The sequence below is a fragment of the Mustelus asterias genome, chromosome 1 (genome assembly GCF_964213995.1).
Source record: "Mustelus asterias chromosome 1, sMusAst1.hap1.1, whole genome shotgun sequence".
Taxonomy (NCBI): Eukaryota; Metazoa; Chordata; class Chondrichthyes; order Carcharhiniformes; family Triakidae; genus Mustelus; species Mustelus asterias.
In genome coordinates this window covers 19,967,836-19,986,257 of record NC_135801.1, presented here as the reverse complement: position 1 = coordinate 19,986,257, position 18,422 = coordinate 19,967,836, and the positions used below count along the sequence as shown (strand labels likewise).

Sequence of the window (18,422 nt, the reverse complement as noted above, 5' to 3'; positions counted from 1 at the left end):
GGCAGAGAATTCCAGAGATTCACCACCCTCTGAGAGAAGAAGTTCCTCCTCAACTCTGTCCTAAACTGACCCCCCTTTAGTTTGAGGCTGTGCCCTCTAGTTCTAGTTTCCTTTCTAAGTGGAAAGAATCTCTCCACCTCTACTCTATCCAGCCCCTCATTATCTTATAGGTCTCTATAAGATCCCCCCTCAGCCTTCTAAATTCCAACGAATACAAACCCAGTCTGCTGAGTCTCTCCTCATAATCAACACCTCTCGTCTCTGGTATCAACCTGGTGAACCTTCTCTGCACTCCCTCCAAGGCCAATATATCCTTCCGCAAATAAGGGGACCAATACTGCACACAGTATTCCAGCTGCGGCCTCACCAATGCCCTGTACAGTTGCAGCAAGACATCTCTGCTTTTATATTCTATCCCCCTTGCGATATAGGCCAACATCCCATTTGCCTTCTTGATCACCTGTTGCACCTGCAGACTGCGTTTTTGCGTCTCATGCACAAGGACCCCCAGGTCCCTTTGCACAGTAGCATGTTGTAATTTTTTTCCATTTAGATCATCCAATTTGCTATTATTTCCTCCAAAGTGAATAACCTCACATTTGTCAACGTTATACTCCATCTGCCAGATCCTCACCCACTCACTCAGCCTGTCCAAATCTCTCTGCAGACCTTCTACGCCCTCCACACGATTCACTTTTCCACTTATCTTTGTGTCGTCTGCAAACTTTGTTACCCTACACTCAGTCCCCTCCTCCAGATCGTCTCTATAAATGGTAAATAGTTGAGGCCCCAGTACCGATCCCTGCGGCACGCCACTAGTTACCATCCGCCAACCAGAAAAGCACCCATTTATTTCCGACTCTCTGCTTCCTGTCGGATAGCCAATCCCCAATCCACGCTAACACCCTACCCCCAACTCCGTGTGACCCAATCTTCTTCAGCAACCTTTTGTGAGGCACCTTATCAAACGCCTTTTGGAAATCCAATAACACCGCATCCACCGGTTCCCCTCCGTCAACCGCACTAGTCACATCTTTAAAACTGATATATTGGGAGAGCCTCCATTAACTCAAACATGGTGATTTTCAGAACTCCTCAGGTAGTATAAGGGTTCTAATTTCTCTTAGATGCCACACTTGATTTGTACACCACATGTGTTGAGGCCAAGGAATTTGTAACTGCCTTCTCCAGAGGATCTAATGTTGAAACTTTCTGGACCGAGGTCGGGCTCCAATTCCAGATTTACATTCTGATTTTGGTGTTTAAGACAATGCTGTATCAACAATCCTTCAACTTCAAAATCACATAGACATTATCTGATGTGGATGAATTGCACAGAACCCGTGCCTGACCATTTCTACAGATGTAACAACTGTGATTTTGAATTCAAACAGGGGACTTTGAGAAAGAATCAGCTGAACTGTCTAAGCAAGAGCAGCAGCAGGGTAATGAAGACTCGGCAGATGATGCTGATAGTGCAGAGCTGTCCCAGTTATGTGGCCTGACCTCAAAACATAACTATACATCACTTAATCTAAGTCTCCTGGAGGAATATATTTTCAAGCAGGTAAAATGTAAGTAGAAATAATTTTTACTTTGCTCCCCCCCCACCCCCTCCGATCAGCTATTTTAAGTCCTCTGAACGGAGGACCTCTTGGATTGCGTCAGAATCTAGCCTGAAGTACTGGAGCGAATGTGTTCTCTCGGATAAAAGGGTCCTGGTTGGAAAAACATTGTGCAATCATGACCCTTGTCGGTGCATCAACCACGTTAAACCGTTCATAGTTTGGCACAGTTGGCATCAATTTGTCTGGTGTGGCAAATAGCTAAATTTTGCATTGGTGGTTAGGAAATGTCCGAGGTTAAGATTCAAGCATTTTACTGAGGCAGATTTGATTCTGCATGTGATGTATCAGACATGACCTTACATGGTGCTGATGTGTGATACCTGAATTGGAAATGTTCACTCTTCTAAGTACTGGCATTCCTCCTTTCTCAGCATTTCTCTTTGAATATAAAAGTCAATGTGTATTTATTAAGATAGAAATAAATCTGAAACAAAATTGAATATGGTTAATACATGACCCATTAGCATCTTAAAGAAGAAAAGAGGACGGGTTAAAGTTTCAATTTGAGAGCTTTCCTCAAATCTGAAAAATATGTACAACCAAACTATTAACCAATTTCTCCTTTGGATGCATGCTGACAGACCTGCTGTGTCTTTTCAGCACTTTCTCCAATGTTTCTTCATATTCGACAATATCAGAACCCTAGCATCCTTAGAGTGAAAATTACATACTTTAAAATATTACCAGTGTCAGCTGTGACCCAGTGGACTCTTGCCACTGAGTAAAAAGGGCTGTCTGCTGTAGTGTTACTCACACTTGCGCATAAAATGTAGACAGACACAGCTGTGCAGTCCTGAGGGAGCGCTGCACTGTTGGGAGCGCTGCACTGTTGGGAGCGCTGCACTGTTGGGGGCGCTGCACTGTTGGGGGCGCTGCACTGTTGGGGGCGCTGCACTGTTGGGGGCGCTGTCTTTTGGATCGAATGCAAAACTGAGCCCCTATCTGCCTCAGGCACTGTTTCAAAAGAAAAGCAAAGGATTTCATCCCAGTGTCCTGGCTAATATTGTCCCCTTAATCGACATCACTATAAACAAATAGAACATAGAACAGTACAGCACAGAACAGGCCCTTTGGCCCACGATTTTGTGCCGAGCTTTATCTGAAACCAAGATCAAGCTATCCCACTCCCTATCATCCTGGTGTGCTCCATGTGCCTATCCAAATGATAATGATCTGGTCATTATCACATTTCTGTTCATGGGACCTAGGTTTATGCAAATTGGTTGTCCCATTTCCTGCATTGCAACAGTGAATATGCTTCATTGCCTTTAAAGTGCTTTGGTTGTGAAAAGCACTACAGGAATTAGTCTTTTCCTTTTGATAATAGTAAGGTCCTTAAAAGGACCTTTGTGAGTAAATTAAATGGTTAGGTCATGTCTTAAACTTTGCTACTTGACAGCAATCTCGATTTGAAGTATGCAAATCAGGTTATTTTCAGATCACTACCATTAGTTGATTTCAGTACAAGTCCTCTCACTTTGTTCATTGATGGAATCTCTGTTCAAAGATATGGCAACGGAACCTGTCAAACTGCTGAAAAATAGTGCAATCTGGAAGAATAATTATTCTGCCTCTTATGTGTAATGAAGTCATAAATACCTTCCAAAGTAGCAGATTTGTACTGCTATTGCACATATCAACCAGCACAATTCTTCTGCTGTTATGACTTGAGAAAGCGCCATAGATGATATTTCTCTGTGCTGACGTCATTTTTACTGGAATATATTGCAGCAGCTTTAATAGTTTCACGTTTAGATTTACTGCAAGAAAGGTTTTAAATGAACTTTATGCATTTTATTTTCACTTTGCATTCTCAGTGGATTGTATAGTTGGCTAAGAGTGCATACCAGAAACCCAAATGTATGCTGCAACTGATTTGTCAATGCATTTAAATTAATGGTTGGCAAAATCATTCACAGATCTTGAATTTCTCACATGTGAGACTCCTTGCCAAAAATGCCAAGTCAGAAAATTATTCCTTTTAGTTCACCCATTTAAGGGTGTATCTAAGAGGTTTTTGTATTAGTGCCACTGGGATGAAATTGAACATCAGGAACAAATAGCTTCAGAGCATACAACCAGCGTGAAACAACGATTGACTGATTATACAAAAATGAGAACCCATTTGACAGTTCAGTGAGTTTTATGGTAGGGGGGGGATTGGAGAGAATTGTGACATTGGCCGTGTTGTCTCTGGTTTGGCATTGCCAGCAGTACAATTAGAGGCTAATGTATGATAGCTTGGGCTTTGCCCAAAGCATTATTTACCTACGTACCATCTATAGCATTCCATTGCTTCTAATGGAGAGGTTAAAGAGACATAGCAGTTCATTGTATCACTAAATTACATTAAATACAACCTCTGACAATTTAGCAGCAACTTTCCTGAAATAAAATTGAGTTGACAAACTTAGCACTCTGGAGTCCTAACAGCACAAATCTTTCTTGTATAATTTGTTAAGTTTCTTTCTTGTGTGATACCATTGCCAGTGCAATGTAATTGGGAGCTCTTGAACTTGGTAAAAGAGTGTGAAATCTTCCTGTGGTAAATTAGCTACAGTGCATTCAAATCCGTGTCCATTCTGTGTAAATGAGTTAACTTTTCAGTTTGACGACTTTAAATGCGAAAGGTTAGAGATGCAACAGGGGTTGAGCAAGGGGTGAGTTGGTGGGACAAGGACAACAGATGGAAGACAGGAGAGATGGAATGGCAGAGTCTTAGGAGCCAAATGGAATGGTGATGGGGCAAGGAAAGAAAATGTTTGAAAGACGGCACACCTGCTCTGTATACCTTTTCAAGTATCAGATTGTTCCCAGTGCAGGATAATTGCCCAACGGAAGTTTGAACATCTTGGGCAATTGCCATGCAATCCTTCTGTGAGGCTTTCTGGTGGGGCAGGGGTCTCCCATCACATCTTTGGGGTACCTCCATGGTACGGCGCCCCAGAGATTAGAGGTTATGGGCCAATAAGTTTGTTTCTCTCTCCAGATGTTGCCTGACCTACTGAGTATTCCCAGTATTTTCTATTTTTATTTCAAATTGCCAGCAACTGTTTTTCCACACTGTGTAATATCTATCTGGAGTTTAAGGTCCAACTAAATGAACTACTTTGGGGCTACTGCAAAGGCTACCGTCATATTTGTTTTTCAGTTGGCGTGTCAGTTTTCATGCCTTGTGTTTACATCTTGTATTAGGTATGATTCCAAAATCTTGTAGGACAGAAATAGCCCACTGGCCCATTATGTACGTTCTAGCCCTTTCTAAGAGCTACCCATTTAGTCCCATTTTGTTTCTCTTTCTCCAAAGCCCTTCATTTTTTCATTTTAAGTCTATATCCAATTTGTTTCCAGAAATTACAATTGAATCTGCATCCCCCAACCCTTTCAGGCAGTACATTCCAGATCATCATAACTCTGCATTAAAAGCAGTTTTAATACTCTTTTAAAATCTTTAATTTTGAACAGCTGTGTTAAATCTCCTCTTAGCTTTCTGTGCTTTAAGTCCGAGCTTCTGTAGTGTCTCTACTTGGGTAAAATACTTAATATCTGATACCATTGTACTAAATCTTCTCTGCATCCTTTCTAAGGCCTTGACATTGTTCCAAAGTGTGGTGCCAAAGCTGAACTTCCTTAGTCTCTCTTTTGTGAATCCCCTACATTTTAACAGTTTTATCAACCTGCCCAAGATTTGTGTATGAGAGTCCCAGGTCTGTCTCTGTTCCTGTCCCTTTAAAATGGTCTCATTTAGTTTATAATGTGTCCTAATTTTTCCTCCGAAATGCAGCATTTCATTCTTCTCCACAATTTCACCTGTCATTCGCCTGCCCATTTAGTCAGTTTACATGCTTGTGACATCTATGCTACTATCGAACTAAGATTTTGCAACAGCCCCCCCCAATAATAAATCACATCAGTTTCTACAGAATAAACCACATAGCAAGAGTGAGCACTTTAAATGGTGAATTCAGAACATTTATTAACCATTTTTAAAAAAGGTAACAAGACCAAGATTTTTTTAAAAGTGTCAATTAACAATAATTAGCAGAGGGGAAAGCTTAATTTTGACAGTTGAATAGACTTCTCACCAGCCTCCTCAGACCAAGACATGAAAATGCGGATAACATGTTAACCCAAGATGATGGGCCTGATTTTACCATTTTGAGTCTAAGTGCCGAATCTGGGCGTCAAATAGATTCGCACCTGGAATCCTCTTTCCAGCGCGCCCATACGCGTTTTGCCAGTTCTGGTCCGATTCGCGCTGTGGGCGGGGCTTAGCGCTGGCGGACCGATCGGAGCTCTGAACTGCGCATGCGTAGATCGAAGAAAATTTGACAGAGCACGCCCGGGCGCGAAAGAAAAAAAAGCAGAAAGTGGAGAGAGTGGCTCTCTGACGATCATCCTCTGGTCGGTTGGGGGGGGGGGGTTCTGCTGCCAGTCTGCAGCCGATGGGTGGGGAGGGAGGGGGCAGGGAGGTCTGCTGCCACTCTGCGGGCGATCCCTCCTCCCCACCGGAGGAACGAATCCCTCCTGCCGGAGTGAACGTGCGGCCATGCCATCCCTCAAAACCTTCAGGATGAAGCGATTCCTCGCTAAGAAGATGAAGCAGAACCAGCCAATTCCACAGTGGATCCGCATGAAAACCAGCTACAAGATCATTACAAGTCCAAGAGGAGACACTGGAGAAACACCAAGCTGGGCCTGTAAAGGGATACGCCATCACTGGTACACTACCAGCCACAGATTACTCTTCCCTGCAGGGGCAAGAGAGTGGGAGAGATGGCTGTATGGAGAGGCCGGCAACATAGAGCTGAGTGGGCCACTGCAAATGCACTGATCTGTCGGTGTGGAGATCGGCACATGCGCAATAACCCCGCACAGCTGACCTCCGGATCGCTGGCTAGCCCCGCAACCCCCCAACGTCCGCCCCTCCCCCTGTTCCCACCACCACACCCAGATGGCCAGCCCTGATAACCCCCTTCCCTCCCTCTGGCACCAATCCCTGTGCAAAGTGGCAGCGGGACTCACCCAAGTGATCACACCTTTCCCCCCCCCCAGTGTTAGTTCAGACTACAAATGATGGTCATACCAAAACAATTGATTTCAAAACTGCCAACCCTATGTTTCCAAGTTTGCTGTCAGTCTTTGAAATTGTAACCCCTCTATCCAAGTCCAGGTCATCAATAAGAAACATTCTTTATACTGACCTGTGGGGACATTAATGTATGCTTCCTTGCATTCTGAAAAATAAGCTGTCTGCTCACTGTCCCTCAGTTAATTTTATATTCATGCTGCCATAATCATTTAATCCCATGTACTTCATTCACATCTTATTGTTAGACACTATCAAATGTACCAAAATTTGCAGTTGTTGGGAAAGAGCAAGGAATCTAATTGGATAGTTTTTTTCCAGGCCCTGGCATGGGCACATATAGCCTCTTCTGTGCCCTAAGATTCCATTAAACCTCTCTTGCTATTTCATCAAAGCACTTAATCAAGTTTATCAGACACAACTTGCCTTCAACAGATATGTGTTGCCAGACATTGGTGGCATTAATGAATCATGATCTTTGGCCATCATTCTGGGAGCTCTCATTGCAAAAAATGGTGAGAAAACAGCCATAAGTAAAGACATGGGGTAAAATCCAAAATGAAAGTTACAGTCTGTTTTTATTTGCCTCCTAGTAAGAGAGTTAGAACTTGGGGAACTTGCAAAATCTTTGGAGCATGCACAAGAGGAACATGAAAATTTAAACAAACAATTGGAAGGATTTAAGGTAAATTGTATTTTTTCAATATTCATTACTTTACTTAAATTTACTAAATGTCTTACTCAGTGGCCTTGCAAATGTGTATAATACATATACGTATTTAAAAATAATGCCAGTAATGTGTATGCTGGATGTTTGATATTTGAGGTAGCATTCATTATGTTGTCTTTGATGAGAAGGTGATAAGAAACCACTCCCTGAATTTTCAAGCTGACTTTGCTGAGCCAAAATGGTTGACAAAGATTAAAAATTTGCAACATTAAATTGTTAATTTCATACAACCTTGTTTATAATTATTTAAATGGGGCTCTCGTCTGATCCGTAGCTGTTCCATGATTTATCAGAATTGTCAATTTTAAAAATTGCACCTTGTTTCCTATCTCAGAATCAGAAGGTAAAGTTGGAAACCGATCTTGCAAACTTGAGAGCCTATGGAGCATCCTTGGAATCACAACTGGAAAGTTTAAGAATGGTCCCGATGCTCTTTCAGTTCCACATTCAAATAATGGATAACGGTAAGTTATAAATTGCACTGACTATCAGTTCTCTTTGTTCTTATTCATTTTCAGGCTGAGTGTTCCTGGCAAAGCCGGCATTTATCCCTAATTGCACTGAGAAGGTGCTGGTGGGCCACCTTCTTGACCAATGTAAGCGGTGCTGCTGTAGGATTGGAGTCACATATAGGCCAGACTGGGTAAGAAGGGCAGGTTTTCTCCCCTGAAGAATATTATTACATCAATTGGGTTTTTACAACAATCTGACAGATTTCTGGTCTCTTTTACTGGTACCAGCTTTTTCTTTTAAGTTTTAAGCTGAATTTAAATTTTCAAACTGCCACTTGTTCCATGAACGTTCGTAATGCAATGACTCAAACATCTGCATGGTGAAGTACATCTGTAAACTGCATTAACTCCAGCTCAGCAACCCTGTGATATGTCTGCATTCTTCCAGTTCTAGCCTCCTGCACATTGCTAATTTTCATCACTCCATCGATGCTAGCTATGCCTTAAACCTCTCTGCTTCTCTACCCTATCTTCCATTGGGCCTTGATGAGTGCCCTGTCATCAAGGTTTTGTCACCTAGAATCCCTACAGTACAGAAGAAGACCATTCAGCCCATTGAGTCTGTACCAACCACAACCCCTATCCCCGTAACCCCACACATTTACCCTGCTAATCCCCCTGACACTAGGGTCAATTTATCATGTCCAACCGACCTAATCTGCACATCTTTGGACTGTGGGAGGAAACCTACGCAGACACGGGGGGAGAGTGCAAACTCCACACAGACAGTGACCCAAGGCTGGAGTTGAATCTGGGTCCTCGGCGCTGTGAGGCAACAGTGCTAACCACTGTGCCACCCACCTGTCCTAATATCTCATGTGGCTTGCTGTCAAATTTTGTTTGAAAGCACTCCAATGAAGCACCTTGAGACAGTAGCTATGTGCTAGGTTCACGAGCAATAGTGTCATCAACAATATCGTCTGCAGCTTTTCTGATTGTTCCCTGATGTTATATATAGCATATTTTAATCCATAAATCATAACCGTTTTAGTTTTTATGAGACATGAAGTGCCACTGGATCTTACTCTAACCTGTTTTCTAATCCAGAACCATCCTAAAATATAAAGATCACAACCATCTTCACCGCACTATTTTCTCCAATGCAAACTGTTGTCTTAAACCACTCAGAACTGTCCCTACAACCCTCGCCTTCAGCAAGTGTGAGGAGTTTATGGATTTTTTTAGTCACCAAGATTGAGGCCATCCAATCAGCTGCTTCTGCCACTTTCCTTCCTCTCCACCAGGCGGAATGTTCTCTTGAGGCTCTCCTCCTGCCCCAGCCCTGAACTTGTCTCTTTCTCAAGTTACTCTCCTATTTCTCCTCATACCCTCTCCGAGCTCATCTTGTCCATGAGACCCAACCCCTGATTGCTTCATCCTATTCCCATTAAATTACTGACCATCCAGCTTCTCCCTCTAGCTCCCATGCCAGCTGACATTGTCATTGGTTTTCTTTCTTTCTCAGGTTCTGTGCTCTCTCTTTTGAATCTGTTTTTAACCACCCCTGTCCTCAAAAAATAAAAGCAGTCCTTGCAAACTCCCACTCTAATTCTCACCTTTGTTTCTTTTCCTATGACCTTGAACATGTTGTCGCTTGCCACGTTTGTGGCCATCTTTCCTGGAACTCTATGTTTGTATCCCTCCGATCAGATTTCTGTCCCTGCAAGGTACTGAAAGAGCTTTTATCTAAATCACAGATGCCACCCTGTGCATCTGTGATAAAGGCGGATTAAATGTCCTCTTCCTTCTTGATCTGTCTGCAGCCTTTGACACGGTTGAATGTGCCAAGCAGGATGGGGCTGCACCCGTGTGGTTCCATTCTTATCTATCTAATCTACCTAATCAAAGAACCACCATCAATGGCTTCACTTCCCATTCCTACAGTGCTACCTCTGGTGTCCTCAATGATCTATGCTTGGACCCCTCTTTTTTCGTATCTGCAAGCTGCCCCTCAGTGCCACATCCATAAATACGGTGTCGTTTTCCACGTGATTGGCACCAAGTTCTACCACACAACCACTTCTCTCAATACTCAACTACCTCCAAGATGTCTGACATCCAGTCCTAAATCAGTAGATAAATTCACTCGAATTAAATATTGGGAAGAATGAAACCAATGTTTTTAGTCCTAGCCACAAGCTCCACTCCTTTGCCACCAAATCCATCCCTCTTCCTAATAGCTGTCTGAGGCCAGAGCAAGCTCTTTTCAACTTTGGAATCATATTTGACCTTGAGATGAGCTTTCAGCTGCTCATCCATACCATCCCAAGACTACCTATTCCACTTCCCCGGAGCCTGTTCTCAGTAAACTTAAGGTAATCTAAAACCCTGTTTCCAGTGTCCTAACTCGCACCAAATCCCCTGTCTTCAATGACCGTTGATCTATATTGGGTCCTGGTTAAGCAACATGTCAGTTTCAAAATTCTCATTCTTTGTTTTTAAATCTTTCCATGGCCTGGCTCCTTCCTACTTCTGTGACCTCCTCCAGCCCTACACGTCTGCATTCATCTCATTCCAGTGAATATCCCCAGTTTTAATTGCTCCACCATTGGTAGCCATGTCTTCAGCTGCCTAGTCCCTTAGATATGGAATTCCCTCCCTAAACCTCCCCCACCTTGCTACCTCACTTTCCTCCTTTAGGACACTCAAAACTTGTCGACCAAGCTTTTGATCATCTGCCCTGATATATACTTACGTGACTCTAATTTTGTTTCATCACACCTCTGCAAAGCGCCTTGGGATGTTTTATTATATTGAAGGTGCTGTAAGTTGTTGTTGAGGCAGATGTTAAAATCAAGTATCTCTGGGTACATGTTATTATAAAGTGATCTTCTGACTTTTTATCAAGTTCGCAAAAATGTTCTGATGAATTTAGACAAATCTAACATTAAAATCTTTTGTTTTATAATGTAGGAAATTGCATTCGGCAGAAACAGTTCGTATCTCTGGATACACTCATGAAGTAAAGGTGAATATCCATAAGAATCTAATAAACTAATGACTCATAATATCTCGTGTTGATTAGCACCAATTCATGTTTGTCGGCATATATTTGGCACAGATGACAGCTTGTGAAAAATCAAAATAACATGAGACTTCCATCTTGGTAATGGTCTTGCTGCTTTTCTAAATTCAGTTTGGGAAATTTACCATTTTAATAATGTCCCAATAATAAGCCTAAACCCTTTCCCCGACGTAAAATGAATAGTAAAACTTGCCAATAACACATACCAATTTTCACATGAGAATAAAACCTAATCATAGTCATGTATTTGGACTCTAGTTTCCTATATGATAGGGCGGCACAGTAGCACAGTGGTTAGCACTGTTGCTTCGCAGCTCCAGGGACCTGGGTTCGATTCCTGGCTTGGGTCACTGTCTGTGTGGAGTTTGCACATTCTCCTTGTGTCTGCGTGGGTTTCCTCCGGGTGCTCCGGTTTCCTCCCACAGTCCAAAGATGTGTGGGTTAGGTTGATTGGCCATGCTAAAATTGTCCCTTAGTGTCCTGAGATGCGTAGGTTAGAGGGATTAGCGGGTAAAATGTGTAGGGATATGGGGGTAGGGCCTCAGTGGGATTGTGGTCCGTGCACTCTCGATGGGCCCGATTGCCTCTTTCTGCACTGTCGGGTTTCTATGATGCACTGTTTATTTTTGTCCTGGAGGAACCAGCAAGCAGAAGCTAAACACTGTCTGTATGGAGGGAAGGGAGAGTGGAGAATTATCATTCTGAAATGCAGACATGGGCTCTTGTACCGCATAGGTTTCTGTTTTCCCCCTTTTGCCATGTCTCAGTCAGTGTTACAGTGGGAGGAGAGGAGAGAAACGCACATAGCAAAGCATGACTAATTCTGAAAAAAATCTGCTTGTTTCCCAGATTAAGTACCAGACTGTAGGGAGCTCAAGCTACCTTGATGCTTGCCTAATGTAAAGGTAGAGGAGGCAGGTTTTGTTGTCAGTGATGGATGTGAAATAATTGCGGCAACTTGGCTCCTTTCCAGACGGCGCTATGTGTGGGATTCCTTTCAGTTTTTTAAAGCTTTTTGCTAATTATATTTATAGTTACTATTAATCTGTTTCCTTATTCTCCTTGCATGCAGAGTGTTAAGCACCATGTCCATTGTAAGTTTTTGATATGTCAAGACTTGCTACAAAATTGTCCAATGTAAATGGGATAATATTTTTAGCAGCTGTTTTCTCAGGTGTTAAATCCTTTAAGCCCAGTAAAGATGAATGTTAATAATGAATGCAATTTTAACTATTGCAATCATTTTAGACGACAAGGTTTATGTGTATGTGTTCCTGTTGCAATGTGTTAACTGATGTCTTTCAACAAATTCTGAAGCATGCTTAAGAAAGGGGAGGTCAGGTTTTAGTGGGTCACCTGCCTTACTAGAAAAAATAATAATAGCCCTTGAGACATTCAGCTAAGTGACCATCTGAAATCTTTGATTTGTAGGCAAACCCTGAACTTTAAGAGCTGTGTGAAGCATGTTGTAGGTGTTTAGCAAAACTACAATGTGGAGTTGTCTTAAAATGGTACTTGTATTTTGTGGTGCCAATGTGAGCAAGTGCAACCCCGTTAACTGAGGTGTCAGTGATGGAATTTTCAATCTTTTAAATTATTCCAGAAGAGACAGTTTAAAAAAAAAGATGGATTTAAAAAGTCAGTTTATTTATGAATTACTGTTTTTATTAATCTTGAAATTTGAGTTTGTGTACCTCTCCTGATTGCTCCACTGGTGAGCAGCTGCTCCACACACAACGTTAAGGTGCCAAATTTGATTTCTAGCCTGTGCTAAGTTAGCTGGTCTTGATTGCGGTAGCATCAGTGCCACTGCAAATGACTAGTCTCTGGCTTAAGGAGGGGAACAATCAACTGGGGCGGCATGGTGGCACAGTGTTTAGCACTGCTGCCGCACAGCGCCAGGGACCTAGATTTGATTCCCGGCTTGGGTCACTGTCTGTGCGGAGTCTGCACGTTCTCCCCGTGTCTGCGTGAGTTTCCTCCGGGCACTCTGGTTTCCTCCCACATTCTGAAAGACGTGCTGGTTAGGTGGACTAGCCAGGCTAAATTCTCCCTCAGTGTACCCAAACAGTTGCCAGAGTGTGGCGACTAGGGGATTTTCACAGTATCTTCATTGCCGTGTTAATGTAAGCCCACTTGTAATACAACTAAGCTTTAAAAAACTATAGCTTCTGAGTATTTCCTGCAGGAAGCACGTACATTTGATGTTTAGTGAAGAATGGGTTCTGCTATGAATTGCCCAATGATGCAGTAGCCTGCTAGATTCATTATCGATGCTCGCACATGAAAAATAGCCACTTGGCTGAGGTACCAAAGTCTTCCGGGAACAGTACTTGAGTAAGAAGCTAGCAGCTGCTTTATAAGAGGAGGAAAGCAGTAAGTGACAGCAATTATTAGCTTTTATTTGTGCTTGAGGGTGGGCTTGATTTCAAGCGTGCAGGTAAGTGTTTGTAGCTCTTGCTAGGATTGATCTCAGATGCACTGTATACAACCCAACAATGTTATAAGTGTGTGAGTCCACATACACCGTCCTAAAATCTGTTTGAAACAGGTTTTTACATGTAGCCTTGCTCATGTTATATCTGCAACTTGCCATATGAGACGATACTTGACTCAAATTCCTCTGTGTGCTCCTTTAGGTGTAGTGATGCTTACCTCTACCTGTAATATTTCACAGTTTACTGAGTGTGTCTGCTCTTCTTTTGAATAGAAGCTGTAATGTGCCATGGTCCCTGAATCAAAGCCAGATAGGTTGTGCAGCCCAAGTTCGTTTTGACCATTCATAAGTTGCTAAGCGAAAATAATTTAAATTGTAACAAACTATTTATGTATGATTTTACAGAAACACTCCAAATTGCAAAAGCCTTTTGTTAACAGTACTGTAGACGAAGAATAAAGACGTTGAAGGATGAAGAATAGAAAAGATTCTGAAGAAGCAGCTCAGGTCAGATGTGAATGCTGAATTTCACTGGGTTTCTACCTGTTTCTAGAGATTTTGTCTGTTGAAGTTGACTTTTATGAATTGAATTCATCAGTGTTTTTTTTAATGCAATGGTTTTTGCTGTTCAGTAGGATCTAACGTGCTCTGTATTCTGTGATAAAAAGCATGTAGCAAATGCAGTTTGTTTTTACTATATACAACATACTGTATCAAACCATGTGGTGAAGCTTATACTTTACAAATGCACATTACTAATAGAATTATCAAACAAGCCATCTTCACACTTAATTATTACTGGCTAAAGTGTGACCGGTTTGATCATTGTATGGGGCAACTTATTGGGCCTTTTAAGTCCAGTAGTAAAAGTTGTTTGCCACAGTCATGTAATATCTAACCATAGTGTAAGTGAATGTTATTCCTCCTTTTTTTCCCCCCCCTAGAGTCTTTCCTTTTGGACAGAACACTACAGTTTTGGTGGTTTAAACAAATTATCCTGTGTTTTGCATGTACAAAGTGGCACAGCATTTTTTATTTCAAGTACAATGATAGAAAGAAATATCTTTTACAACACGGTTTGAGGGAAAGTTGTCTCCATTTGTGTTTCTACAAATTGTGAACTGTGGTTTGCTTTCCCTTTAAAAATAATTATGTACTTTATTGGAAAACTACTTTGTCCACTTTTTTTGAAATTGCAGTAAGTGTGATTTTGACGGAACTTGTGTTATTTGCTGCCCACAGTTCAAAACATTATCAAATGTTTTGTACAAAATGTACATGTGTATTATACTAGTCTTTTTTTAGATGTAAATTGGCGAGTGATTTTTAAAGCATATATTGTGCTGAACTACATTATTTCCAATAGGTGATGAACGTTATATTGAGCACTGTTACTCTTGTTGCCAACCCAGAAGGCAAGATTTCCAGTAAATGGCCATTGTCTTATACACCCATCAGTTGGTGCTACCGTAGTGAGACTTCTTAATTGCACTTTCATATATGAATCATATTGTAGAATGTGTATTTTTAAATGATGCTTAAGAAAACTATGAACCTGTTTTATAGATATAAAGAAGTATGTTTTGGCGTCTTAAATGTTTACTGAATCATTAAGAACACAAAGTGTTTTCTATATAGTATTGCTACATTGGGACAAAAAAGTACTGTATATTTATTTTTATTGTGAAAGTACTGTCGAATGCAATAAAAACATTTTTTTAAATGCTTGTATTTATTGCTTTGCTGCGAAGGAAAACTGCAAAATTGCAGTTGTCATCAACTATTTATAATGCTGCTTTCCATAACCTAGTGATGTACAGATCAATATTTGCACTTCAAAAACAGCTGATAATAATGGGGAATTGATGCAAAAGGAAGAAATAAAAGTCGATGCCACTGACAATTGGCCAAGCAAATATATTTGTGGTTAGATAGTAGGATGGATTTGCGTGAAGGGATTTAATTTGATTTCTTGTAGGAGGATAAAGCATCAACCATTGTGACTCGTAGGCTTTCTTTATTCCACTCAATTTTTTTAAAAAAACTTTCTAATCAAATGTTTGCGCGCCAAACTTGAAGAATATAATTAAAGGAGAAAGTAACATTTTCCATTTTGGTCACCAGTGCAGCAGAGAGAAATCTCCTGCTGCTCTACCCCAACATTGTGCCTTGCTCCAGTCGTCCGGGGGGGGGGGGGGGGGAAATAGTGCAGCAATGTAACTTTTTGTTTTCACTTGCTGCTCCAGCCAACTTCGCAGCCTTTTGACTTCATTCTGCTAACCAGTGTAGTGTTAATTTGTACTGAATCACAGACAATTTAACAACAAATTCATCAGATAATATGTAAAGGCAGATAATGAATATGCATCATAAAATAGTATAAGGGTATACCATATAATTATATTGGTACTCTTGGTTGTGTTGTATCATTTTGTCGATTTGATCTTTGAACATAAAGTTAACCAAGCCCAATGTAGTGTGTGTGTGTGGACACATCAGAGTGTTAACTGAAAGATGTGGAACAGTGTGATGATTTGCTCAATTAGAGAGCAGATGTACTGCTAATACTGATAGACAACAGAAGTCACTACGATATACTGTTTCTTTTCAAGGTTAAATTTCATTTAACATTTCTGCTCCAGAGGTAACTGTGCAAGATTGCCTTTTCATGGTGCTAATGCTGAACTGATGATTCATGGCTGTATTACTATTAATCTCTGCTTTTGTTGTTCGTGCAGGACAAAGGGTTCCACTGTAGCAATGCCAAATCTGCAGTATAATTGGAGCGTAATTAGTATTCCTTTGTGAAAACAAGGGTCATCCGCCATTGTGACACACACATTTTCTCCACCTCATTGAATTCAGTCTCTAGCTAGTTTTCTTTTAAAGCTGTCTGGTGAACTTAAGAACTGATCAAATTGAGGGGTGCTGGTGACAGAGAGCAGAACATGTTTCCATTTTGTTTACCCGGTAGTAGCATCCCAATATAAGCCCTTTGAAAATGGCTATTCAATTAGTCCCACTCCCCTACTCTTTATCCATAGCCCTGTAACTTTCTCCTTTTCAAGTATGTAAACAATTCGCTCTTGAAAGTTAATATTGCAGTTGCTTCCACCAGCTTTTCAGGCAGTGCATTTTGAATCACAGATTAAAAGATTCCCAATTTCTCTCATTGAATTGTTTTCCAATTATTTTAAATCCTGTGTTCCTCGAGTTACTGATTCTCCTGACACTGGAAACAGTTTGCCCCGTCTACTCTGTCAAAACGTCTCGTAATTTTGAATCCCTATTCATTTCCCCGCCATCATCTTTGCTCTCAGTGGATCAATCGCAGCTTTTCTACTCTCTTCACGTAACTGAAATTCGCCGTCCGTTGATCCAAGGTTCCATCTAACTTTTGTTTTCTGAGGGTGGTCAGCTTGTTGCAGTGTGCGGTCCCTTTAAGATTGACCTGCAGCCGTACACACGACTATCTTGAGGGGAAATTTACTTCGGTGCGACCTGTTTATCCTCTATGTGGTATGTTCCCAATTACATCATGGATGTGCAGCTTAGAGGAAATGTTGCATCTTGCATCCCAGTAAATCTAAAATGTGGTGGCCAAAATTGGACACCATACTCTGGCTGAGCCCTAACCAGTGCTTTATAGACGATTTAGCATAACTTCCTTGCCTATGCACTCTATAATTTGATTAGTAAAGCTCTATTGAGATGATTGACTGACTTGTTAAAGTTAAAATTTATTTATTAGTCACAAGTAAGGCTTACATTAACATTGCAATGGAGTTACTGTGAAATTCCCCTAGCCGCCACACTCCGGCGTCTGTTCGGTTCAATGCACCTAACCAGCACGTCTTTCAGACTGTGGGAGGAAAGCGGAGCACCCAGAGGAAATCCACGCAGACACGGGGAGAACGTGCAAACCCCACACAGGCAGTGACCCAAGCCGGGAATGGAACCCAGGTCCCTGGCACCGTGAGGCAGCAGTGCTAACTGCTGTGCCACCATGCCGCCCCTACTGTGGGTTTTCATCATTTTACTGTTTTTATTTAACATTCAATCTTTACTGTGTGTGTGATAGTTAAATCCAACAGTAGATGGCAGTGTTTTGTTGAAGCTGTGAGACTAGTAGAACTGTATTTCCATAAGAATAGTTTTGTTGAATGGGATTCCTCCTTTAAATCTCCAGGGAGTAGTTAAGTTTTTACAGAATTATTGTACTACAGTAATCCCACGACATAAAGCGGTTTCCAGCAACTGTGATGGGAAGAATAATGGGATATTTTTGTGGCTCTTGCAGATTTTCTTGCTTCAGATATTTGAAATGGTTGCACTTTTCCTTTTTAATATTGTACAAAAGGAATTGTATTACTTGATTTGAACAGCAGGAATATTGAGATGTTTGCATATTATGGGGAAATGTGGTTTATCTATGTCTATATGGATCTAAATATAACATATACACTAAGCAGAAAACAGGAGCAATTTTAAATGCTTCTGTTTTACTTTTGAATGTGACAATCTAGGACCATTATTTTACACCCTGTAATGACCTTATCTATTGCAGACATACATGAGAAATCACAATTAATTATTTTGTATAAAATGTTTAAACATGATATAATTCCAATCTTTGTTGTCGTTGGAGCATCGAATTTGGTCTCAACATGTTTTGAGGACCGTTAAATATTGTGTGAAAATAAAGGTAAAGTTGCTATAGTTCCAGATGGCGTTTGCTACCAAATAAACCTGTTGGACTTTAACCTGGTGTTGTTAGACTCCTTACTGTGTAGTCCCAGGTGACCAGAGGTTGCTCTCTCCTTTGAGCGGGAGAGCTGACTGGTGGTGATTTAACCTGAGGATCTCCATAACTCAGCTGAGGGGCAAGGTTAAGAAGGCGGGGCCTTCATGAATAACTTCCGCCAGTTGAACCCACGCTGTTGGTGTATCTCTGCATCACGGACCTGATATCCAGCCATCTGCGCTGAACAGAGTAAAAAT

General features: G+C 41.3%; 1 protein-coding gene across 3 annotated transcripts in view; it reads left to right on the top strand.

Moving 5' to 3' along the window:
• Window positions 1-15,147, top strand: part of LOC144492052 (SWI/SNF-related matrix-associated actin-dependent regulator of chromatin subfamily E member 1-related-like) — a 50,466-nt gene extending 35,319 nt beyond the window's left edge. For 2 of the 3 annotated variants that reach the window (XM_078210207.1, XM_078210205.1), the window contains 5 exons: window positions 1,395-1,574; window positions 7,311-7,402; window positions 7,782-7,911; window positions 10,873-10,927; window positions 13,827-15,141. In XM_078210207.1, the coding sequence (XP_078066333.1) occupies window positions 1,395-1,574; window positions 7,311-7,402; window positions 7,782-7,911; window positions 10,873-10,925 (455 nt within the window). In that variant the 3' untranslated portion in view covers window positions 10,926-10,927; window positions 13,827-15,141. Of the gene's footprint in view, window positions 1-1,394; window positions 1,575-7,310; window positions 7,403-7,781; window positions 7,912-10,872; window positions 10,928-13,826 lie in introns of all 3 variants that reach the window. The other variant, XM_078210206.1, reaches the window with a different exon arrangement.
• The last annotated feature ends 3,275 nt before the right edge of the window (window positions 15,148-18,422 follow it).